At 31.2% G+C, this 25,975-nt stretch overlaps 4 protein-coding genes across 4 annotated transcripts; 2 read left to right on the forward strand and 2 right to left on the reverse strand.

Moving 5' to 3' along the window:
• Positions 1-10,009: 10,009 nt before the first annotated feature.
• LOC107939775 (GDSL esterase/lipase At5g62930) lies at positions 10,010-13,338 on the forward strand. The gene is made up of 6 exons (XM_016873146.2): positions 10,010-10,294; positions 10,375-10,452; positions 10,937-11,077; positions 11,810-11,886; positions 12,589-12,753; positions 13,000-13,338. The coding sequence occupies exons 1-6, from the start codon at positions 10,196-10,198 to the stop codon at positions 13,166-13,168; spliced, it is 729 nt and encodes a 242-aa protein (XP_016728635.1). The 5' UTR covers positions 10,010-10,195; the 3' UTR covers positions 13,169-13,338.
• Positions 13,339-13,883: 545 nt separating this feature from the next.
• On the forward strand, positions 13,884-15,838 carry LOC107939789 (transcription factor MYB98). The gene is made up of 3 exons (XM_016873162.2): positions 13,884-14,876; positions 14,961-15,087; positions 15,166-15,838. Exons 1-3 carry the CDS (start codon positions 14,215-14,217, stop codon positions 15,727-15,729), a joined length of 1,353 nt encoding a protein of 450 aa, XP_016728651.1. The 5' UTR covers positions 13,884-14,214; the 3' UTR covers positions 15,730-15,838.
• A 1,552-nt stretch (positions 15,839-17,390) lies between these two features.
• On the reverse strand, positions 17,391-20,551 carry LOC107939807 (triose phosphate/phosphate translocator, non-green plastid, chloroplastic). The gene is made up of 9 exons (XM_016873190.2): positions 19,942-20,551; positions 19,307-19,429; positions 19,059-19,211; positions 18,846-18,931; positions 18,601-18,685; positions 18,309-18,428; positions 18,169-18,237; positions 17,727-17,856; positions 17,391-17,642 (listed from the first exon to the last, which is right to left on the reverse strand). The coding sequence occupies exons 1-9, from the start codon at positions 20,311-20,313 to the stop codon at positions 17,566-17,568; spliced, it is 1,215 nt and encodes a 404-aa protein (XP_016728679.1). The 5' UTR covers positions 20,314-20,551; the 3' UTR covers positions 17,391-17,565.
• A 2,198-nt stretch (positions 20,552-22,749) lies between these two features.
• On the reverse strand, positions 22,750-24,048 carry LOC107939778 (uncharacterized). The gene is made up of 2 exons (XM_016873151.2): positions 23,638-24,048; positions 22,750-23,058 (listed from the first exon to the last, which is right to left on the reverse strand). Exons 1-2 carry the CDS (start codon positions 23,980-23,982, stop codon positions 22,765-22,767), a joined length of 639 nt encoding a protein of 212 aa, XP_016728640.1. The 5' UTR covers positions 23,983-24,048; the 3' UTR covers positions 22,750-22,764.
• Between the last annotated feature and the right edge of the window lie 1,927 nt (positions 24,049-25,975).

Below are 25,975 nucleotides of genomic sequence, written 5' to 3' on the forward strand. Positions count from 1 at the left end.
TGTGTATTCATCGTGAGATGGTATGAGTTTTAGTCTAATTAATTAGTTTATAGTTTGAACTTTTGTAGGTTATTTATGTTAAATGGTTTGGTTCTACATTAATAGTTACTCATATATGTATTTGTACTTATACATTGGGTTAATTGCACCAAACATCTCCAATCTATGATTCTCATTCTAAATTGGTACCTAAACTTTGAAACATTCTAATTGCATTCCTAAACTAAAAATGTTATTATATCAGTTAAGTTATTCCGTTACTAAAATCATTATTTTAACTATTCTATTGATTCATTTTAAACTTTTACTTTTAAAAGTGATGCGATAACGTCCTATTTATTCATTTTAAACTCAGTTACATAAGATTTGGCGTGTCATTTAACAATTAAATTTAACATTTTAATAACGAAAGAACTTGATTGAACATCAATACTAATTTAGAATGAGAGTCATAGTTTACAAATGTCTAGTGCAAGTAAATCTCTATTGCAATTATTAGAGGTGAATTTAGAGAGTTGGCAGGGGCCTCGACCCCCTTAAATTTTGTAAAATTTATTTTAAGCCCCTCTAAGTTTTAAAAAAATTATTGTGATATTATAATTAGTGTACAAATTTGTGTCTCCCTCCAAAGTTTTTTTTTAAATTTGAATTCTTTTATAGAATTTATAATTTTAATGATTAGTTTAATTTGATCAACTAATACAAAGTAGTATCTAAATATTAAATTGGTAAAAATAAAGTTTAATAATTACAATATCTAAATATTAATTAGACAAAAATAAACTTAAATAATTATAATATCTAAGACAAATTCAACGTTTAATCTAATTTATTTTTCCTAAATTTTAATGATAAGAAAAATGTATTGTTGAAAATAAATCCGATCCACACCATATATATTTTATATAAATATCTCATCCCTTAATCAACAATTCTGACAACATCCCTTGTAATTGTAAAATTTAAAAATAGTAATAATAAAGGAGTAGGCTGTACGTATAATTTTAATTAAATGAGGGAAATCTATAACAAGATGGATCTGTGTATATAATAATTTGTGAAATTTCATTGATTCATAAGGTAACAATGTCGTACAAGTATATTGTTAATATTTGTTTGGAAGTCATTGGTGGAGAAAGTCAAAGCATGAACATAATTTAAGCTAAAAAAGGCCAATAAATTTCAATATTAAATTGATAGCAAGTCACAAACTGTGGTCTAATGAGTTGGTGGGTGGATATAGTTTAAAGGCGCATGGCATGCGCGATAGATACATACGTACCCTCCAACGATGACTTCGGCGGCATGCACCCATTCTCTGTCTACGCCTTGCAATTTGTAACGAAAACGAATCTCTAGGTTCGGTGGACAGTATCTTTAATTACACGATTTTAATACTACAATATATATTCCAAGGATAATACACTATTGGCCAAGTAAAAAAAAAACTCTGCAAATAAGTCTAAAATGATGTTATATAATTAATAAGTTTATGATTTAATCATTTAATTTTAAAAAATTACAAATTAATTACTGAATTATTTGAAAGTTTTTTATTTAAGTAGCTAAATTATTTAAAATATTTCTTTAACTCATTGGGTTGTTGTTGTTTTTTTTTTAAAGTCTAGTTAGTGAGTTCCAAATAACGATTCAATGATTGATACATTGGATCAATACTCATCGATTGATGTTCAAAGCTGTTTCATGAAAAAAAAATTAAATTGTAGAAGAAAAGAGGAAGGATACTTTCGATTGATGTAAGCAGAGAATACCATACAACAATGATTTTAATAATTCAATGACTTAAATGAAAACTTTCGAATAATTTAATGACAATTTTGTAATTTTTGAAGTTGAGTGACCAAAACATAAACATGTTAATCATTCAATGGCCTTGGGTGTAGTTTACCCTAAAAATTATATATATAAATTGGCTTTTTGAATTTTTTTTATTTAATTAAATGTGAATAGAATAATTATATTGTTTAGTGAGCAGATGTTGATGTTATTTTGGCAGAATATAAATCCTACAGACCCCTTTGGTCCCCTCTTTGGTTCATTACTCTATTCGTAGCTAATTTTCATTCGGTAACATCTTCCCTACGTCTCCATTCTTTTATCAATGTCACGTTTAATGTTTTTATAGAAATAAAATTTTGAATCAATTTTTTAAATTTATTTAAAGTTTAAAAACAGATTAATAAAATATGTTACCGAATTTTTTTTTATTTTTGACTGATGATATATTAATTATCCCTTCTTCTTTTTGTCCGAATGGTTATTTATATGGACAACCGCATTAGACTTTTAAGCTGACATGTATTTCTTGTATATAATAAAAATAAATTGCAATTTGAATATTGATTCGGAAAGGATGGTATGATGGTAATAATTTGAAAGATGGTAGGTTGGGTTTGGTTTTTGGAAATGTTTTCTTCCTTTCTTTTTTTGAAAATTAAAAACATGTTTGGTAAATAAAATTTATTTTTAATAATAAAAACATATTTATTACCTATTTTCTTATAAAAACATAAAAAATAAAATAAAAATTCCAACATTTATATCGATTGGAATCGTGAAATATGTTTAACATTTAAAATTTGTTTGAAAATATGTTAGAAATAGGGGTGAGCATTCGATCGAATCGAATCGAAAATTTTCGAGTTAATCGAGTTTTCGAATCTCATTTTATCATCCTAACTTTATTTGAAGTTTTCTCGAATCAAGTCGAGTGAGATGGAATTCGAATTGAATCGAATATATTTGTTCGAGTTAAATTTTAAAAAATAATTTTGGGTCATTGTAACCATTGTCACCCATCGTAATAAAATTTGTCCACCTTAATCAAATTTTTTATTAACTTTTATCACTTCATAATTTATTTATTAATTTTTTATATACTGGCTAGCTTCTTTGCTTGCTTAGTTGTTTCAATTATCTTCAGATTCTTGTCACTATGTATTTTAGAATTAAAAAATATATTAAATGTAAAAATATGATTTTTTTAATAAAAGTTATTTTAAAAATAAAATGTGAAATTGATACCAATATAAAATTTTAACACGATTATTTTATGGCATAATTAATAATTCAATTTTAATATAAATATTCAATATGACTAAACAATTCAATAATATAAATAATATAAAATGTGAAATTTAATTTAATAATAAAAATAGTAGATATAAATAAAATTATTACTATTTATGTTTAGTGATTTTTTTTGGATAATTTTGATTTTTTATTTGAGAGTAAAGGGTGAGAAGTAAAAGTTTAGGGGAAAAATAAAAAGTTTTGGAGAATAAAAGTTTGAGAGAAAGTAAATAGGGGGAGTAAAATTTTGGAGGGAAAATATTAAAAAAAATTAGAGGGGGGAGGGTTTGGGATAGATGGGAGGTGGGATGGGAAGGGAATAAAAGTTTTAAGGGAAAAGTGGGAGGGAGTAAAAATTTTGGGGGAAAATAAAAGGTTTTGAGGGTTTTTGAGTGTAAAATTTTGAGAAAAAATAAATGGGAGAGTAAAATTTTGGTGGGAAATAGATTTTGGGTAGATTGGGGGCTTGGGGAGGGGAGGGGAGGGGAGTAAAAGTTTTGGGGGGGAAGTGGGAAGGAGTAAAAGTTTTGAGGGAAAAGTAAAAAGGTTTTGGAGTTTGGGGTAAAAATGTAAAATATTATAGTTTGATATTCGAATTATTCGAATTATTCGAGTTATTCGAATTTGAAAACTCAACTCGATTCGAACTCGAAATTCGAAAAAAAAATTCGAGTTGATCATTCGATTAACTCAAATAACTTGATTCGTTTAACTCGAAATTCGAATTTTTTTTCGATTTTTTCGAGTCGAATTGAGTTTTGCTCACCCCTAGTTAGAAAGATGAAGTAAAGAAAGTTGGAATGAAAGTGTAAGATAATGATGAGAATGCTAAAGGAAGAGAAGAGAAAAAAAAAGTGATGTTTTGGGGAAAAGAATTTAAGTTTGGTTTATTTTAATTTTAATTTTAATTTTAATATGAAATAATTAAATAAGATGTGATTAATATTATTGAATTTAGCCGTGAAAGGTATGTTAGTATTGTAAAAAATGATAAAAGTGATAATTTAGTGATTAGTAAATTTTACGAAACTCAGGATTAAATTATAGAGGGTGAAAAAAATTATTTATTTATTTATTTATTTATTTGTCATAAATTGATAAGTGAATAGATGTAATATAGTAAAATTATTATAGAAATAACTAAATTGTAAACAGTATAAGATTTGATATGTGAAATAAACATTGTGATTAAAGGTTTAAATGAAATGAAAAGTGATATTGGCGTGTTTATAAAAGTAAATGCTGAATTTTCATGAATTTAGAGATTATACTGTAAAATGCTCAAAAAAAGTATTATGTGTGCTAAAATAGTGAAATAAATAATTAAGAAAAGTGTTATATGAAAGTGAATTAAAATCTAAAGTATTCATGTGATGAATTAATGTACAAAGAGAGGAGGTAGTGCATGTGGATATGAAATTCCAAGTGAATAAGTAATGTGATACAAAGTGATATATGTGTATGTTATATGAAAGTGAATGTGTGAAATGAAATTATTATGTATATGTTTATGTGATTTAAAATGAAAAAATAAAGTATTAAGTAAATAAATGCCTTAGTGAACTCAAAGCATATATGATATGTGATAATGAAATGATTTTGGAGTTGAGAGAGGTTGGGGGTTCGGATGGGAAACGGGCTGGTGTTGTAAGGATTTGGAGGGGATAAATGGGATATGAAATGTGTTTAATGGAGTTTTGTTATTTGATTTCCGTTAAAGGCTAGGAGTTTGTTTTGACTTTAAGCTTAGCAATGTATTGAAATTATTGAAACTCCTCTGAGACTCACTAATGATTGCAAAAGTAATATGTAAAAGTCGATGTGTACGTGTAATAATATGTGAAAATAAAGATAAAAGTGAACATGTGAATTAAGTGTTAAAAATATGTGAATGCAAAAGTTAATTAGTGGTAATATATGTTGAAATTAAGACCATAAGTTATAAAGTTAATTTAAATGATTTTATGTTTGGAAAAAGAATTAAAAGTTTAAGTATATTAGTGAAAGAAATTACGTGAATAAATGTTATTAAAAAATTATTAAATTTATATATATAAATGGTAAGATTGAACTCAGTTAACTGAACTATTCACGTAGCTTAATGCATTTGTTTTAAACACGTAGGTGATAGATAAGTTTTGAAAAGAATCGAAGATTGCTACTTCACTTTGGACCACATCACTCCTCAATCATTTTGGTATATATATATTTATTGGACTTTAGTTTGACATGTACTTAGGTTTATTAGTAAAAAAAATATGAATTATGCATGAATAATAATGTTTTGTACTATAAATTACTTCTATTATAATGAAATAAGAATATGTTTAAATGGCGAGTTTAGTGTTTCAGTGTAGCAGCTCTTCCTCGGGATTGGGTGAGGGGTGTTACAGTTTAAATCAAGTATTACTAAGCTTAAATTAAGCTCAAGCTGCTTGAGCTCGGCTTGATAATTACTGAGTTAAGTTCGAAATATTTTCGAGTCGAACTTGTAACGACCCAAATTTCGTGGGCACCGAAAAAGTGTGTTATTGGGCCTCCGTCTTAGTAAACCGAGTTAGTAAATAATTATTAGGAGTAATTAAAATTATGAGTCTGATAGTGTATTTAATTAGATTTTTTTTATTTAGTGAATTTAGTCTAAGTAAGAATAATTAGGAAAAAGGATTAAATAGAGTAAAGGGTAAAATATGAATTATAGATTAAAAGAAAAAGTAAAAAGGACTAAATTGGCAATTATGCTAATTGGATAAATGAGGCAACAATTGATGATAAAAATTTAAGATTTTTATTGTTTTATTATATTAAATTATAATGTATACCATTATTTTATGGTTTCATATTAGATATTAATTATTAATGGATATAATATTAAATAAACTAAATAGATGACAAATGTATGGTAAAGATTAAAGAAAAGTGTAATAGTAATAATTATATAAGTATATTTGTAATAAAAATAAACATATGCTTAAATAATAAGTAAAAGATTTTTTTATATAATATATTATTATTATTATTATTATTATTAGTTAAAATAAAAGGAATAAAGTAAAGTAAGTAAGTAAATAAATAAAAGAAAAAGAAACAAAAGAAGAATAGAAAAGAAGCAGAGAACGAAACGAAAACAGGGGAAGAAAAAGGAAAGAAAGAAGAAAGGGAAAATTAGGGTTTTAAAGCTTGAAATTTAATTGCTAAGTTTAATCAAGTCCTTTTCTTATAAATTTGATGTTTTTGGAATCCTAGAGTGAAATAATCTTGGATTTAAGTTGAAATTTTGAAAGTTAATAGATTTTTAGTAGGGTTTATGTTGAAAAAAAATGATGGAATTGAGGGTTTACTTTATAGAAATTTTGATTGGAATTGAATAAAGGATTGAATTGTAAACTAAGCTATCAGTTTTGAGTTTTAGGGATTAAATTGAAATAAATTCGAAATTATGAAAATATGATAAAAATTAGATAGTTAAATGTGAGTTTGGCAAGAAATTGAGTAGAAAAAGGGTATGAATTGAGAAAGAAAAATATATAGGTTTACATAGTATTCAAATTTGAATTAAAGTAAAAGTTAGATAAAAATTTCAGCAATTAAATTGTGTTGTGCTAATGATTGTGAAATTATTTTAATTGTTCGTAGCTAATATCGAGCTTGAAGCATCGGCCCAAAAAGGAAAAGAAAAGATCGTTGAGGATTAAATCCGATGAGAATTCTGGTTCGTATCACTACAATTCAAACTTTATCATTATTATGTGTTTAATTTACTAAGTATGTGTGATAAGTATTTTAAGGTAAGTGTTTAGTAAAATGAAAATTTATGATTGGTTATTGAAAGTGAGACTGATACTAAACTGAATTATGGAATACTGAATATTGTTTTTGAGTACTGAATTGAATTGTGAAGGTACTGAATATTGTTATGTGTACTGCATTGAATGTGAAATTACTGAAGTAATGAATTACTGCAATACTGTGAAACTGATTGAAATAAGGAATTATAATTGATACTGAACTAAGATGGAAATTGTATTGAAAAGTGAATTAAATACCCTATTAACTAGTCGGGCTAGTCTGATATAGTTGGCATGCCATAGGATATGGAATAGTACGAATTTTTGTCGGCTTACTGATCAGGCATTTATATGTCGACTACTGTTACTGTTACCGATTCGACACTTTGTGTGTCGGATACTGTTACCGTTACTGTTATAGATTCAACACTTTGTATGTTGAATACTGTTACTATTACTGTTGCCGTTACTGATTACTGTTTAGGTGCTGTGTATCGTTAAGGTATAATGTGTAGTACTGGTGTGTTGGTTGGAATCCGTGTATCCGCTGAGTCCGAGTCAAGTTAATAGGGGCAAATGAAATAAATTTACTGATAAAACTAAATTTGAATGATATGACATATGTGAAAGGTGAGAATTGAAATAAAGAAATAAGAATGATATATATATAATCAAATGATAATATAAAAGATTGATTTGCTCATTAAGTGATGATAATTGTAATGTAAAAGTACGTGTGTGTGATTTAATGTATTTAAATATGAATTGAATTATAGTGATACCATTGAGTATATTCATACTCAGCGTACGGTTGTTTCCGTGCGCAGATTGTAGAAGTCAAGTACTGAACCAGCATCTAAAGCCAGACTCGACTTCAGCAAACTTTTGGTGATGTATATTTTCTTTTGGTAATGTGGCATGTACATAGGATGTATATAAATGTTATTACGTTTTGAATATAAATGGTTAAAAATGTTAGTAGTCCATTTCACTTTTAATACATGTTTTAGACTTCGAGAGTTCATTATAAGGACTTAGTTATTCAATTATACTATGAATGTCAATTTATTTATGAATTATTCGTAGGTTGTTTGATATGTTCGGTAATGCCTCGTAACCCTATTCTGGCGATGATTCGGGGTTAAGGGGTGTTACAGAACTCAAATAATTTACAAGTACCAGTATCACATTTACACCCCTAACTATAATGACCGAACAATGATGAGCGATTCTATATGCATTGTAGAGTTTTTTTAATAATATGTTTTTCTAAGCTTATTTATACATGCTTATTTAACCTTTAATTTACTATTTTCTTAGTATTATGAAAGAAGAAAAAAAAATCAATGTGTACGGTATAGTTTATTATTGGGATAAATATCAAAATTATATATAAACTTTGATGCAATGTATAATATTATACATGAATTTTGGCTTTGTGCGATTTTATACACAGAATTTTAATTTGATTAAATTTTCATAAATCACTAACAATATTATCGAATTAACACCATTTTATGTTGATATATTGCATATATAAATAATTATATTAATCCAATATGAAAATAATTGTATGTATTTGTTTATTTAAATGTGTAAAATTAAATCAAAATCAATGTTTCATATATATGTAAACCACCGTTAGAATTTCATGTGTATAATTACACCAAGTCAAAGTTACATATCAAGTTGCACATTAGACCAAAGTTCATTTATAAATTTGACATTTATCTAAATTGTTTAAATTGATATTACGTTGCATGTACATTAATTAACGTAAAATTTTCTTATTAATAAGTTTGACAGAGTTAACTATCAAAACTGTATTTACAATTTGCTATATAATTTGAAAAGTCGAGTGATTGATTTTAAGAGACCATCTTGATTAATCATATCTATTTATGTAACTTTTAATGTCTAATTCATAGTATAGAAAATCTCACTTAAATTAAGAAAAAGAATATTGAATGAAGCCATTCAGATTTTATTTTATTTTTCGTATTAATAGAGTGATTTTTGTTTTTGTTTTTAATTTTAATAGCATTAATAATATTTATTAATAAGAAAAAAAAATTTAACAATACAAATCATAATCGATGAGGAAAAATAGATATGAAATGATAATTGGTTAAGGATAAATAATAAATTTATAAATTAACTTTAGTTAAACGTATAATTTAATTTATATGTATAATTATATGAAATCAAAATTATACATTAACAGATAATTTTAATATTTATCCCTAATTAATAACTAATTATGAATTATGCACATGAAAGTTGGCTTATAGGTATAATTAATAATATAACAAATTAAAATTTATGTATGAATGGGTAAATTACACATAAAAGCCCTATTTATTTTCGGTTTAAAATTGTATTTTGAAACATTCAAATTATCATTTTCCTTATTTATTTGAAGTAAACACCGGATTTTTTTTACAGAATTGTTGTATTATTTTTTCTGATTTGACACGTGTATGGAATAGGTCCGATACATCATTAGAACGTAAGTAATATAATTAAGATAATAACAGTATTTTTATAATATGTTAGTTAATTAGTTTAGCTTAGTTGGTTAAGATGCTTGCTCTTTTCCCTTAGTATCTTGTTGGTAATAATTTTGAATCTTTTTTGTACTTGTTGCATTTATTTTTTTAATCAATTAACTCTTCAATATTACATTAATATATATTATTAGTACAATAATATAGACGGATTGACAATTTGAGCTACAATATTATGAATATTAACTACAATACATAATTTGAGCTACATATTACAGTAATACATTAATATGTATTATTAGGGGCAAAATACCAAAAAAAGGGGCAAATTACACATAAAAGCCCTATTTTTTTAAAATTTACCGAAATAGGCCTGATATTTTATTATTTACCGAAATGAGCCATTTTCCCCAAAATTGCGTTTACGTCAGCGCGATGTCAGAGGACGTGTCAGCAAATCGTGTCCTCGTAGGCGCGATTTGTATCCACGTAAGCAAATTGCGCTGACGTTGATGCGATTTGCTGACACGTCTCCTGATATCGCGCTGACTTGGACACGATTTCGAGGAAAATGGCCCATTCCGATAAATAATAAAATATCGGCCCATTTTTATAAATTTCAGAAAAATAGGTTTTTTGTTTTGGTATTTTGCCCGTATGAATCTACTAAAATTGAGCGGTTAAGTTGATATTTATCTCTATTATAATATAATCAAATGGAAAGAATGGTATGATCGCTGACTCAGATCATAGCAGAAGGTAAGTGAGAGTGAGAGCATCCAAAATCAAATCCACGGAGAAGAAACAATGAGACCAAACATAGTCTTATTTGGAGATTCAATTACGCAAGAATCCTTCAGATCAGGCGGCTGGGGTGCTTCTCTCGCTGATACCTACTCTCGCAAGGTTCTTTTTTCATATTTTTTTTCGAGTATCACCCCTTTTCCCTCCTTTTACTCTTCTCCTCTCTATGTTCTGATTTGCAGGCTGATGTTGTACTTCGTGGCTATGGCGGATACAACACCAGATGGGCTTTATTTTTGTTGCATCATCTCTTCCCTCTTGTAAAGCTCTTCTTCACTTTTTCTGTGAATTTGCAAATGGCGTTGTTGATCTGTTAAACTTAAGAATTTTAGATTGTGCTTTTGAACTTTGTCTGATCTCTATAGTAAATGAGAAAATTTTACTGCTAGGCTATGGTTTTAGGTCATTATGTTCATAGATCGAAGACAGATTAGACGGTATGCTCAGCTCAATGCTGTGTATTTAGGGATCAAACGGTTCAGTTTGTAACATATTCCTTGTAGTCTCCCACTTCAGAAGAATGTTTCTACTGTATTGTTGTGGTTGGTTGATCTCGTTTTGCTTCCTTGTTCGAGATACAATCATTTCGTTAATGATAGTTAACCAACATTTGAATATCTTCTTTTGCTTGCTTTGTTTTATCCTGGGAAACTCTACTGTTATATTTTGTTTCTCGTGGCCTTCCCTCATCGTTTTTACACAGGATATTATATGCTGATCCCAGATTTATCTTTCTTGTCTCAGGGCTCAACTAAACCTCCAGTTGCTACCACGATTTTCCTTGGGGCTAATGATGCAGCTCTCGCAGGGAGAACCAGTGAAAGGCAGCACGTCCCTGTCGAAGAGTACAAGGAGAACCTTAGAAAAATCGTACGCCATTTGAAGGTTAATTTTTTCATCTCTTCACTATAATTTTTAAGCAACCAGCTTAGCAGGGCAGTCCACAATAGTCGTGTATTTCTTATAGCTTCAATTATTGCATAGGTTTTAGTAACGGACATCCCAAATCTAGAATCCATTCTGCATTATTTTAACAAACATGCTTTCCATTCTGAGAATAAAACAGAAAATAAAGGAAGCTGCTAGTTAATCTGCATGGATAGTGATGATCTGTAGCAATGTTGTTGAGGCGTGAGCCTAGGCACTGCACTTTAGTGCCAAAACACGAAAGCTGCTTGGACCTTTTTGGGTGAGGCACATTGATTAGGTGCATGGTTATTGTAGCCAAGCATCTCCCTGTTTGGGTTGGGCTTGGCCAATTTTTACCAATCTTGAACATGTGAAAAGCTTTATTGGAGTTCCAAAGTTATATTTAAACTTAGTTAGTTTAATTTAACTGAGCTTTCAAACCAAGCTCAAGCTGCTAACAAGTTTGTAGAAAACCACAACAAAAATGGCATTGAGCTCACAAATGGTAGAGCTGTAGTCAATGAAATCACAAGTGGTAGAGCCACAGTGAGCAGACAATATTTAGGCTCACTTTTTGTGAATCCAGCATGTAGGTTCCTGTTCCTGGGTATTTTCATCATCTTCGTATTCTGATGGGAAAAGATATTGGAATCTACCTCCTTTTCTTGTGTATGTACTCTTCACTTTATCATCATTGTCTCTCCACAGGAATGCTCTCCCACCATGCTTATCGTGCTTATAACTCCGCCACCTATAGATGAAGAAGGGCGCATGGAATACGCACGGTACAGGACATTATTTTCCTTCACACATCTTTACACATAACTATAGGACTTTACCATCTTTTTTAATCCTTTTTGAGATTATGAAGGATCCTTTATGCATCTTTACACATTAACTACAATGCTGTTATCATCCCTTGCATCATCCCTACTTCTTTCTTTTACTTTGGTTGTCATGAACCTATCTTGCATGTACTATTATTTGTCTTGTACTAGATTCTTGAACACTGCTTTTAACTTTCAAAGCTGTACATCTGAGAATGAAACGTTGGGTATCCTTTGCCGTTGACAATCCAGTCATACCACATCTACCAAAATGCTCTTTTTTGCTTACCCAAGTCTCATTACATTACCGTTATGACATTGGCAGTATCACTGGCAACATGAAACTTAATTACATCACCATTGTTAGTTTCCAACTGGCAAGCATGTTAGCTTCACCGATAACACTTGCATCAATTATCTGCCATTTCCTCGACTAGGTGCTACCAAAAGTTTACAGCTTTGCAAACACTTTGAAAGAGGAAAGCGAGAATGGAGAACCCAAATAATGTTACATCCCTTCAGTTTTAAACATTCATGTGCCCTGAATATTCAGGAAGACAGACAAAATTGTGATAAGGACTTCTGTTATGATTATGAAACTGTTACTCCTAATTCTTAGTTCATCATAGCTCAGAAATAATTTTTAATTTGGTTTGACAGAGAAACTTATGGTGAGAAAGCAATGACATTGCCAGAACGAACAAATGAAACTACAGGAGTATATGCAAAGGGGTGCATTGAACTAGCTGGAGAACTGGGTGTCCGATCCATCAATCTTTGGTCCAAGATGCAGGAAACAGATGGTTGGCAGAAAAAATATCTAAGGTTTGTGCTATTCTAATCTTCTACATTTTAGAATATTGCTACTACTCCATATCTAAAAATAAGATCCTTAGTGAAAGAAGAACTGCGTACACAAATAATGGTTCACTAAATCTAAGTAGTTTCTTTTTTAGTTTCAACTTGACAAAACTGAATAAATGGTTGGGGTATTAAGCACACCAAACCCTAGAGAAAAATGTTGCCTGTTACATTAACCACAAAACAAATGCATTTTGATATGTATTTCAGAGATGGGTTGCATTTGACAGCAGAAGGCAATGCAGTAGTGTTCGAGGAAGTTGTGAAGGTTTTCAAGGAAGCATGGCTTGACGCCTCCGAAATGCCATATGATTTTCCTCACCACTCCGAAATTGATGGGAAGAACCCAGAGAAGGCTTTTCAGCAGAAATGCTTGTAGTTTCCTTCACTTTTTTTGCTTCATTTATTAAAACCACATTATTCTAAGGGTTTTACATATGTTCATGAAAAATAATTACAAATGTTACATTATTTTTGAAATCCAAGTCTTCAATATTTGTATTATGACTTGAAAACCAGTTGTTAGAATGTTAGTGCCTTCAAAGCTAACACATCTAAGCTTTTGTCTTTCCTTTCTGTCATATGGTATTTAAACTTGTTCTTAGTTAATAGGAATGACAATAATGTAAATTAAAGCAGGTAATGTAAGAGTTTAAGACGAATGGGATGCGTTAGTATTGAGTCCGAGTCTATGTCTGACCGTCATTAAGTATTTAATACAGCTATTAATTGCATCTATTTTTTGTAATGAGAATTAACAAAATGGCCTTAATTGCGTTTTTTGATATTTTCAACTCCTAAATTAAATTCTAGTTCATGTTCTTTTGCTATACCTCGTCCAACAAAAAAAAGTTCCACCTTTTACAGGCTTTCTACATGTTTTTGAGAAATTATTACAACATGCAAGGTTGGTTAAGAAATGAAAAGTGAAATTTGTAAATATATTTCTTTATTTCCACCTTCTTTCATCAGTTTACAAATAGGATCCAAACTGGGGATTGTTCATCTACAAGTGTCTAGAGCAAATTTACCACCAACATATGGGAACCATCTTTACTGCAAAGAAAGAAAATGTAAAAAGGTTACAAAAGAATATATTAAAAGGTCATTAATTGTTTTAGTATTAATTCAAGTCTCCCAACACTTTGCGTTACTGTTTACCTGATTTTTCCCTTTCAATGTAGTCTTTTTTGTAATAAAAATTTCATATTAGGGGCCAAAGGATATGAACCAGCCAGCCAATCAGCAACTGCCATGTACCCAATTGGAGCATATAGGGTATATAGTAAACAAGGGCACTGTAATATAATGTGAAAGCAAATGTTGACCGTGGGATTAAGCCTTAACCAACGGCCAAGATCAAAGAACACAGTTAATGCCCTCCCTTATTTCTCACCTTATTAAGGAACTCAAAGCTGACAAGACATGGCCAAAAGGTACTTTACTTTGGTCCTGGTTTTGATTGCCTCATCAATGGAGTTTGATCCAAATCTTAGAGAAAACATGTCCCCTCAACACCAGCATCATCCTATGATGTTGTCTGAAAACAACATACTAAAACCACTCCAAACCACCACTCCATTATCATCATCATCATCAAAGGATTATTATTTACAAGACTTCCACCACCTTGATGATGATGATGATGATGATCAGATCCAAGTCAATGTATCATCGTCGTCTTGGAACCCTGTTTTCGGTGTCAATGCTGCTTGTTATGATCCTTTCGATGCCTTCCCTTACGGTTGTTCCACCAACCGTGTTGATTTTTACGAGTGTAAGCCTTTTGCAGCAGATCATAACACTGGTAATTTAGGACATGGACATGTTATGGACAACTTCCAGAGTAGCGTGGGGCTGTTGAACCTTAGGAACACAATATCTAATGATGTTATTATGATGGGGTCGGATGTTGGTTACCTGCCCTCCTTTGAATTTCCAAACCTTGGCGATGAAGTGCCGTGTGTGACTGCTGAAAATGGTTATAGGCTATTGGTTGATTCAACCAGCTCTAGAATTAGGACAAACTGGAAAGGTCGTAAGAAGACAAATGGAGTGAAGGGACAATGGACAATGGAAGAAGACAGGTAATAAATGGGACATTTAATTAATATGTATTAGAATTGAATTGCTTTTTAATGTATGTTTTATTGGTATTGTTCTGCAAACAGGATGTTGATTCAGTTAGTAGAACAATATGGAGTGAGAAAATGGTCTCATATTGCACAAATGTTGCCTGGAAGAATAGGGAAGCAATGCAGAGAGAGATGGCACAACCATTTAAGGCCTGACATCAAGGTTCATTCACACCACTTACTTATATTTCTTATTATTATACATGCATATATGTATGTGAGATGAGATTGTTAATTGCAGAAGGACACATGGAGTGAAGAGGAAGACAAGGTCCTAATACAGGCACACAGAGAGATAGGAAACAAATGGGCAGAAATTGCAAAGAGGTTACCAGGAAGAACAGAAAACTCCATCAAAAACCACTGGAATGCAACCAAAAGAAGGCAATTTTCAAAGAGAAAATGTCGGTCGAAGTACCCAAGGGGTTCCATCTTGCAAGAATACATCAAGAGCTTGAACTTAGATTCCACCGCCGCCGCCGCCGCGAGATCACATGAAAAAGCTTCAGATGGTGCCGCTGTAAAGGCGGCGGATAATAAAAGTTCAAGCATTAAGCAGCCTCAAGGTTTAGATATCGGCCCTAGCACTGATCGTTTAGTGCCAGAATATGAATGTGATGAGGTTCATGAATTTTCATTCGATGAGAAACTGCTTCAAGAGAGCTGCAGCATTGAGTTGCTGCTTGATCAAATACCCAGTACTGCTGCCATGGCTGATGAAAAAAGCTTTCAAATGGGAGATATGGGAGCAGTCAAGAAGGAGATGGATTTGGTGGAGATGATCTCTGCTCACCCTAATATCTAATTACGTCTCTAAAAAACTTTGGAATTATTCAAAGTGGAGGGTTTTGATTATGTTTTTTGGTTATATACGGCTTACTTAGAGATGTGAAGGTACGTGGTATCGTGAAGAAATATATGCCATGCAAATTTTCAGAAAAATAGATTAAATAATAATAATTAATTATATATAGTAATTATCTATGAATAAAGGGACTTCTTTTTAAATTTGTTGGAAATGTTGTATGAGTGTAACAATGTAGATTGCATACTCACCACCGTTGGAATATGCTTATGGAAGCATAAAAATTTAGGCTTTCAAAGAGTTTTTTAAATTTCTTACTATCAACTTTTAATGCAAGAAATAAAGTGCGGTTCAATAAATGTTAATTAACTTTATTCTTCTCTGAAGGATTTGTCGATTTAATGGCAAGATTATTGTAAATATTATTTAAGTGGTAGGATGCATGAGTCATCTTGTTATAATATATTTGTTTTTATATTATCCTTAAAAAAAATCCGTGTAGAAATAATCAAAGTTAAGATTTATCATTTATGTCTCTGGAAGAACCGGAATTGGAGCATTGTTGCTTCAGGCGTTGGTTTTGTCGTTCCGTGGCAGCCGCCAGAGGAGGTTTGGCTTAAAATTAATACTGATGGGCGTGCGGTGGTAGCTGTCAACGTTCTTCGGTTGGAGATGTGTGCCGGGGTCCTACTGGGGACTGGTATTTTGGTTTTGCAATGACTATAGGGGCATCCTCGGTTTTTCGGACGGAGGCGAGGGCTCTATATGAAGGTCTCTGACTCGCTTGGGAGCGCGGCTATCGTCATGTCGAGCTGGAGAGCGATAACGGGAATCCATTACTGCTGACTGTGCTGCGGATATTAACCTTATGGAGTTGCGGCTTGTATCTCAACTCCTCCGTCGGTTAGGTTGCGTCATGTCCGTCGTACTGCTAACCGTGCTGCCGATCATATGGCTAAACTTGCAGGTGCTGTCGGCCAAATGCGGGTGTTTTGTTCAGCCGCCTGGTTCGATCTGGAATATTCATGAGCAGGATCTTGAATATACAAAAACACATATTATAGGGGTAATGGACGACGACGTTGGGGTTGTTGATGGAATTTTGCCATCAAATATTATAACATCTCAAATTACAAATCAACATGTTACATTTTAAATTTTATATTATAAATCTGAATATTGTTGCATTTGAATTAGTTAGTAATAAATTCATTTTTTTTCAATAGTATCATGCATCACCATATAATTTATAGTTTCATATCATAAATGCTATGAATATATATACGGTCAATAAGCATATAGCATATTACAGATGGCTATAGTTGGTGACAATTACTTTCGAGTGGAGAAGTATGATCACATTTTAGAAAGTTGCATGATTTTGAATATTTAATTAAAAGTTAAGTAAATATATAATTGCATACAACCACAACAAAACATTCAAAAAATACTTTAAAGCATAAAAATTACAATATTTATATTTATATTCACATACTCTTTTAGATATTACAAATGTGTCTTTAAATTCTTACCATTCGATAAATTTTTAATAAAATATGAATTAATTAAACAATCCATTAATCTTATTTAATTTCAAATTTTAATAAATTAAATATACTTTTAATATTAACCAGCTTATGTAAATGATAATGGCGCTTTACTTCAAAATCAATTGACAATCTGAATTTTATTTTTTTTTTAAAGAGAAGATATAAAATTATCCAAAGATGAAAATGGAATAAAATGGAGAAATAATACCCAAAATTAAGTTCTCTGCCTAAAATCAGTGGCGTAAAACATATGTAATAACTGGAATTTATCAGCAAAGCAAACAAATTAGGCTGCCTTTGCCTTCGGCTTAATTCGCTTCACCCTAGAATACAGGAAAACTCCAGCGAGAGCAATTCCAGTGCCTGCCAAAAATCATCACCAACAATAAGATCAATAAAATAAAACGCGACAATTTTAGATAGCAGATTATTAGAAAGCAAATTTACCAAGAGAATTGATCAGTGAGACAGGTGTCTTGAAGAAAATAACAGAGCTGACAATAACAACCACCCGCTTTACACAGTTGCCCACTGAATGAGTAACAGGGGACACCCTTTGCAGTATCATATATGAAACCTGCTCATTTCATAGTTTTGGATCAATCTCTTTTAAGCCAAAGATTCAATATGATCAAACAGAAATTAAATTCCAAAAACCGAATCAGATAGATCAAAAGAGTTCAATGAGAATATCAATACTATGCAAAAAGTTTATCACAGTTGGGCATAAAATTTCAAATATGTGTATTGGACAGTGAAACTTTGTTAGAATTTTCAATAAAAATGCCCTTTGTGTAATTCATTCTCAACACTTGCATCACCATGCTGTGAGTTTGTGTACTGATTCTTAAGGAAGACGAGAAAAACCATTAACGTCGAAAATTCTCACCTGCTGATAGGCATGGAAGGATAGAGCAGCAAGCAGAGATCTTACAACAACTTCTTTAACATTCAAACCCTATTAGACAAGATAGAATCGTTAGCCCATTGCAAGGAAATTAAGATAATGCAGCTATCAAAATTACTCACAGCTGATTGCATGTAGGCAGGGGTAAACTTTATGCCTTCCACAAAGATAGCCACAGGAGCTAGCAAGATAAAGGACATAATTGTTATTATTGAGAAGAGGGTAATGTTGTCCAGCGATTCCTGTCACATGATAATTGCTCGTTATGCGCTGATGTGAAAGTCAACTCTAAAATTAGATTATCAATGCAGAAAGACCACTTCGTAGTTAATCAACAAAGGAGACGGACTTTCCGCTCCAATAAATTTTAGCACCATAGTGATGAAGAAAATAGAGATCAAAAAGTAATATTACCTCTTTCTTAACCATGAGTTTTTTGCTAAGAACATTACGGGACTGGTTTGCCAAATTGGAAGCCATTGCACTCCAAAATCCAGGCCTTTAATGTAACAAAAGAAAGGGTTATATTACAATTATACAAAGTAGCCAATTGAAGTACTTTCAAGATATCTGTAACAAATTCAGAAATGGATTGCAAGTGAAATAAAACCTTCTGCAATTAAATAGAGATAGTACATGCTAGCATGCACAATTCTTACCAATTGAAAGATGCCTCAGTAACAGATGCAAGTACAACTCCTCCAACAATTGGTAGAAGTGAACCAACTACCCAAAGAGTTGGCAGCTGTAAAAGCGAAATTTAACACCCGAATAAAGGCAACTCAAAAAGGAAATTATAGATAAACTATAATTATGAAAATGTGAATGAAAAAAATGATAAAAAAAATAACTAAACAAGAAAAGAAAATCACCTCTCCTAAAAACATTGCAGAAAGCACAACTGAGAAGAATGGCTCCATAGCTTTAATGGTGTGAGTGAAAGAAACAGCCACTTTTCCTAGACTCATATTCGTAAAGAGGTTGCCCAAGATATGCACCAAAGCAAGAGGCACAATTGCTACTAGCTGTGAATAAACAAATCAAAAAGTAGTATCAATCCACAAAAGGAACCAACAATTCCAAGAGAATCATTATTTGCACCAACTTTTTTTCTTAATACCTGTTCACCACTAACTTTCGGCTTCTTATACAAGTTAAACGTCCACATTAGGGAAACAATTATCGTCCCAACAGCGAACTGAACTGCACTGATAGTTACAGGGTAATGGAAGACCTTAAGAACCTGTGAACAAAGAAACAGAATTCAATAACAGTTCATTTCTCTTAAATTATAATCTAAGATTCAATCGCACCGTAATTCTTTAAAAAGGAACAAATAACTAGCATGCAACACTAGCTTCTAACATTATTCAGATAAATTAAAGTCATATATTTTCCTCCAAAACAATTTAAACAATTTAATTCGTTAATTCTTCAAGATATTATTTGCTCTTTGCATCCGATTACACTTTTTCTTCTTATTGATTTTGAACGCAAGATCCACACCGAAAACGAACCATTTTGATATATTTCGCATGAACCGTTAAGTTTCAGTTCAATTTACTTTTCCGGTAAAAGACTAGTTAACACTTCAATTTCCTTTAAAGCTTTATTTAAAAACAAATAAAGTCACTGAACATTGTCATGTTAGCTGATTTCAAAACGAATTCTGCTAAAATAACAAAGAAAGGTAAAATAAGATGGTAAATCTTAAGATCTTATTAAAAACAAAAATGAAAAGAAGGAAAATGAAACCTGTTTGTTGTAGATATTGAAGTAGATATTGAAGAGGTACCACAAACCAAACAACAGTCCAAGCTCCAATGTCTTGACCAGGCTCCCTGACTTCTCGCCTTCACCTGCACTCTCCGCCGCCGTGGCTCTAACTTCAAAGCGATCCGGTTTTGAATCGGAAGGAACTAAGTTCCAGGCCCTAAGCGGCAAGGACGAGGAGGAAGAGAGCCGCCACGATCTATTAGGCAAAGAAACGGAATGTTCATGCCGTTCAGGAGCGGCAAAAGAAGATGAAACGCGAATAGGTTGAAATCCAGCGCGGGAACCGAATTTTCGCGGCTTCAGAGATGGAATCGAACAGGGAGAAGACAAAGAATACGCTGCGCTTTGCATTGTTTATTTGATTTGACGAAAGATCTGAATCGGAGACTTACAGAAGCAAAAAGAAGAGATAGAAAGGATCTAGAAAGGAAATGAGAAAGTGCTTTGAAGAATCCGCCGAGAAAAATAAAAAGAGAGAAAAGTGTGTGGACTGCGGAGTAGGTGGGAACAGTGGGTGCTACTGCTAAAGGAGAGTTCCCTCAGCCCTCGCAAACTCAGTCTTTCCTATTTATTACTAATTAGTTTTTTTTTATCAAATTACTAATTAGTATTTTGTATATATAAAAAGGGATAAATTTAATTTTCACCCTTGAACTTGACAACATTTTGGTTTCTAGACTTGAAAAATATAAAATTTTAATGATATGACACTTTGAAATTGTATCACAACATAATTTGAAAATTTATATAAATTTTTAGGTGATAATGTGATAAAATGTTAAAAGGTCGTCATTGAATTAGAAGTGTATTGGATTAGAGATGTATTGGATTAGAGATGTATTGGATTAGAGGTGTATTGGATTAGAGGTGTATTGGATTAGAGGTGTAATAGCAAATCAACTATTTGGTTGAATGTAATGGAATAAATGCGTAATAGTAATCTTGTGTTTGGTTGAATGGAATAGAGGTGTAATAGCATAGTGGAAAAAACTAAAATGACTAGAATACCCTTAGCATAAATTTATTTTGGTAAATGATTATTGTTATTGTTATTTAAATTTTAATAAGATTATTATTATCAATAATAAATATTTTAATCATATTTAAACATAATTATTATTAAACATATTTTAATTAAAATATATAATTTAATAAAATTCTTAATAAAAACATAATTTGATTTTGGAAATAAACAAAATACTCAATTTAATTTTATTATATTTTTTAAAATTTACTCACATTATAACATTAAGAACAACAAATGAGAGCGTATCCAGTAATTTTGGCAACAATCTCTTTAATTTTCGTAATGCTAAAATATTACCTTATTTTTTTTAAATTAAATCGATGAAAAGAAATTCATAGGTGCATTTTCATATAAATAATTGAATTATTCAAAATTACATGCATTTAGAGATAAATATTTTACCCAGCACTACGCTTGTTCGACTCGTAAAAGGCAAAAATTAGGATTCAAAATTAAATTATAATTTTTATGATAATAAAAATTACTTAGGACATCATGTTCTCAAAAACTCAAACCTTTATCAACATAGAATTGAATCGAATATCGTTTTCATCTTCCCAAGTTTCTATACATAAACTATGAACACGGAATTAAACAATACAAAAATGGTATTCTTCTTCCATTGACATTTGATATCAGCTTCAGAAAAGGCAAAAGACAAGAATAAAGAGATAAAACAAAAGATTAAATCAATCCTATATCCTTGACTGACATAATTTACCTTAAAAACTCTATACTTTAACCAATCCCACCTATATGATTTTTCTGTTTTCCTATACATAACTTAAAGCTTACTTGGAACCAAGTCATTGTATTGTATTTCATGTAATTTTTTGAAGCAGATCCTCATCTCCTCCATCTGCATTGAAGGAATAGATGTCGACCGGGGCCACCGTGCAACCCATGGCATTCTGCTTGGTTCTTTTATTACAAAAGGAGCCTCGGTGTTTGTCTAGATAGATTACAATCACGGTGATTGGAGCTTGGCGAACCTTGATATTCGATTTATAGCTGACGGATTGCATCAGAGCCATTGGTAAGGAATGTCAGCCGCCAAGAGCAAGAACATGTAGTTCAGTTCACTTGGTTCATATGGTCGTCCAGAAGGTCTAGATTCGAATCTCACTATTTGCAAAATCTTCCTAGGGCAAGAGAAAATCATACTGTGGGACTGTTGCAGGAATCTTTGAAGGTTGAAGATTGAGATTTTAAGTGGCAAGTTGAAATGCTGACATTTCATTGTGTTGTTTTAAGGATGACTCAACCCCTGCAAGTGCAAATTGTCCAATATCATGTCCTTCAATTGCCTCAAATTCCTTCTCTAAGCCAACAGCAAACTCTTCAGGACATGCTCCATCACTTTGTAAATAGTCTGCAATCTACATCATTAAATCCACAACATTTCTTCATTAATCTCTATGTCAAAAGCAAAGGATTCATGAAGGAAACCAAACAGCAAGGAAAATAAATAAATATATATATAGACATACAAATAGATGTTACATTTATATATATGCACTTTTAAGCAATATCTCGAGTACTGTCCTATAACCTAAATGGTTGGCTTATTTAGCTTTTAAGCCATCCTTTGTATGCATACACTTTTTGTATTCCTACAAAAACAGCTTGTTTCTAACCTCTAAGCATACCTTGATTTGCCCCAAACAAATACCGAAATATGTCATAACGTGAAATTGTTACCTATTATCTAGAACTTTATCTGCATGGTCAGCCCTATCTAGATCTTGACTGTAACAACAACAGTAAAATGACATTCACAGCTCATTCAGTGCATGCATAAAATTAAATCCTAACCCTATTACCATAAAATCATAAAATAACACTCCTAAGCAAATTTGAATTGAAGGAAGAGGAACAAACCGGCCACCTAATTCAAGCTGACCAACTAAACCTTGCCATTCTCGAACCAAGCCTTTCTCCAACCAATAATCAACTAGCTTGGAAAACCGAGAATCACTGACAGTAAAAAACTGAGCAGCATGGTCAAATATAAGTTGTTGAGGATCAATGACTCTAGTTCCCATTCTTCCTCCCAAACCATGCATTCCCTTTTACGGCAAAAGACAACAAGAAACCACATCACTTGCAATTATCCAAACTACATTATGCAATGTTAATGCAAATGGTTGAACTTCTAAACTTGTCCTCCCATAACTAAACTATTGAGCATTAAAAAGAAGAACGGTACCGAAAAATCACATGAAAGGGTTGAATTATATTAGCTTAGGCATGCCAAATTCACAATTTAATTTCATTGAAGACTGGAGTTTCTCTTAACAGAAGAAGAATATTTGAGTGCAATGAATACACAAACAAAAAGAGGCCTTCTCTTCTTCTGTCATATGACAAGAAATTTAGAGACAACTATTCATCACAGAGATTAATTGCGCAACTCCAAAGTTAAATTTATGCATGAGTTCTAAAACATACTAACAAAATGAATTTATTTCTATAAATTAAATGCATTGTTTTTATTCAAAAAAAATCCAATTGTCATATACTCATGTAGGGAAAAGAAAAACATTATTACAAGAAAAGAAACATTTTTTAATTCATTGATCAAAACACCCTAAAGAACAACAATAACCCAAATTAAAGCAGCACGAAAGGTAACCAAAGGAACCAACTGTGTCAAAAACAGTGGACTTAACACCTCTTTTCTCCAAGCTCAAAGCACAAAGAAGACCAGCCATTCCTCCACCAATAATCCCCACGTGAGGGTCAGCTGAAACACCAGCAGTGAACTTGACCTGCTCCTGAGTGAAGGTTATCTTGAGAATTGACCTCCTAGAAGTCCCATATGGTGTTCTTTTCCTGTTCCTTGAAGTGGGTCTTTGTGGGTTTTTGGAGGGTTTTTTGGGTTCTTGTGAACTGCAAATTATAGTTAGAGGTTTTGGGGGTTTAAAGGATTTCTGGGTTTTGAGAGGAAACAGAAATGAAGAAGAAAAACTGGGCAGAGCCGAAGGTGCCATTGTTTCTTTTTCTTTTTGGAGGGAGCGACAACTAGCAACAATCTGGGTAAAGAAATAAGGAAGGAAATCGAATGAAGGAACAGAAGAGAAACAAGGGGATGGGGGGAGGGCAAATCAGGGAGCTGATGCTCAATCAGTAGCTAATCTGGGCAAAGAGGGGGGAATAGAAATCGGTGGTTTTCACCGATTAAGAAGGTAATGGATTAGATGCGTATTACCAATACATCAAACCAAACGACGTGTTAGAGAAGTATTAGGTGGGGCCCACCGATTAGGGGTGTATTGGCTAAGCCAATACACCCAACCAAACAACCTGTAAGTGTTTTGATGACTAGATCAATGATTGAACAGGTTAAACCACCTATTCCCGATTCAACTAGTTCATTCAATTCGACCACCAAACCAATGATAATTAAAATTTTATAAAATGTAAAATATATATTTTTTAAAATATAGACAATATTATTGAACAATATCAACCAGTTAAATTGACTATTTTTGTCTCAAATTTCAAATTTTACCAATTTCAATCAATTTCTTAGTCAATCGATTCAATCCTTTATTCGAAACACTATATCGATCAGTTCTTGCTTTGTCCAATCCACTCTTGTTCCAATAACACTAATCATATAATCAAATATTGACAAAATTCAAGTTCAAGTAGGTGTGAGGTTTGATCGAATCAAGTAAAAAAATCAATTTAGTCAAGTTAAAGAGTCTTATTTTATTATCCTAACTTAATTTAAAAATTTTTCAAATAGAATAATTTTAAATTGAGTCAAGTGAAATTGTTCAAATCAAATTAAGAAAAAAAATTAAACATGTCAAAATAAAATATTGTCACAATAAAACTAATTCTATGTTAGAGATACTTTTTAGTATGATAAACTTGAAATTGTAATTTACTTGTTTATGTCCTTAAATTTATTATGTTGGTTTTTTTAAAATTTTAAATATATTTTAGAATTTTTAAGTTTTTTAAATATATATAATGTTTGAAATTTTAGATTTTTTATAAATATTTTGAAATTTTGAAAATTATTTCGAATTTCTAAAAACTATTTTAAATTTTTTGGTTGAAAGAGACTAATTTGCTCATTTTAGAAATTGACAAGGACCAAAAAGGTATTTACACTAATATGTTATTTGATTTATTCAAATTATTCGAGTTATTCAAATAGTAAAGTTCAACTTAAAAAATGAATAACTTTATTTGATTCACTTAAAATTCGAAAAAAGAATCGAATTTTCGAGTCGAATCGAATTTTGCTCACCCTTAAATTTAAAGACTAAAATAAATCTAATGTCATATTCAGAGACCAAAGAAAATAAAAAAATACAGGTACAAAAATAGACTTAAATAACAAGTTTAAAGGCAAGAAATTATATTATCCTTTATATAAAAAAATCATCATATAAGGAAAAATACAAAAGCTAATGGATTTCGAGTGTCAGATATTTTAATGTTTGGCTGAAATTTTGTTACTTTTTTTGCCTAATTATAGTTCCACTTTCTCTATTCATTTATATTTATTAAAATTATTTTTTTTCCGACATTTTCAATTTATGTTTATGATAAGTTACATAAAAATCAATTTATTAAAAATTATAAATATAGATTTTTTAAATTTTAAAGAAAATTTTGCAAATATATATTTACGAAACGTAAGACAAATATATTTATTTATGAGTGAAATTTAGTATTAACAATCATATGATTTTGTTGGTATTTGTAAGTATAGCATTGTACTTTATAATTTCAAGAAGACCAACCTCTTGGAGGTACCGTTGGATCCGCTTAGGGATTATCTTACCTACTTCCTTTTGTTCATAAATTAAAGACCCACTTACTTGGTTTTTAGGTAAATATCTCCGGCTGGTGAGGTCATCTTGGACTAGAAAAATATTCCCTTCCCAAAAAATTTGAGGCTCTATGTTGTCGAGCATGCTTCTTGTAATTTTATCTTAATAATTAGGATAAAGTAATATAGAT

The sequence above is a fragment of the Gossypium hirsutum genome, chromosome D12, assembly GCF_007990345.1.
Source record: "Gossypium hirsutum isolate 1008001.06 chromosome D12, Gossypium_hirsutum_v2.1, whole genome shotgun sequence".
Lineage (NCBI taxonomy): Eukaryota > Viridiplantae > Streptophyta > Magnoliopsida > Malvales > Malvaceae > Gossypium > Gossypium hirsutum.

Bases quoted from the DNA above. Each gene is read 5' to 3' on its own strand.
- LOC107939778 (XM_016873151.2), bottom strand. From the start codon at position 23,982: ATGGCACCTTCGGCTCTGCCCAGTTTTTCTTCTTCATTTCTGTTTCCT. The intron at 23,059-23,637 runs GTTGGTTCCTTT...TTGCCGTAAAAG, and splicing joins AGTCCACTGTTTTTGACACA to GGAATGCATGGTTTGGGAGG.
- LOC107939789 (XM_016873162.2), top strand. From the start codon at position 14,215: ATGGCCAAAAGGTACTTTACTTTGGTCCTGGTTTTGATTGCCTCATCA. The intron at 14,877-14,960 runs GTAATAAATGGG...TTCTGCAAACAG, and splicing joins TGGACAATGGAAGAAGACAG to GATGTTGATTCAGTTAGTAG. The intron at 15,088-15,165 runs GTTCATTCACAC...TGTTAATTGCAG, and splicing joins ATTTAAGGCCTGACATCAAG to AAGGACACATGGAGTGAAGA.
- LOC107939775 (XM_016873146.2), top strand. From the start codon at position 10,196: ATGAGACCAAACATAGTCTTATTTGGAGATTCAATTACGCAAGAATCC. The intron at 10,295-10,374 runs GTTCTTTTTTCA...TCTGATTTGCAG, and splicing joins CTGATACCTACTCTCGCAAG to GCTGATGTTGTACTTCGTGG. The intron at 12,754-12,999 runs GTTTGTGCTATT...TATGTATTTCAG, and splicing joins TGGCAGAAAAAATATCTAAG to AGATGGGTTGCATTTGACAG.
- LOC107939807 (XM_016873190.2), bottom strand. From the start codon at position 20,313: ATGCAAAGCGCAGCGTATTCTTTGTCTTCTCCCTGTTCGATTCCATCT. The intron at 18,932-19,058 runs GTGATTTTCTTT...TCGCTTTTACAG, and splicing joins CTGCAATGTTTTTAGGAGAG to CTGCCAACTCTTTGGGTAGT. The intron at 17,857-18,168 runs GTGAGAATTTTC...TGAAATGAGCAG, and splicing joins CCTTCCATGCCTATCAGCAG to GTTTCATATATGATACTGCA.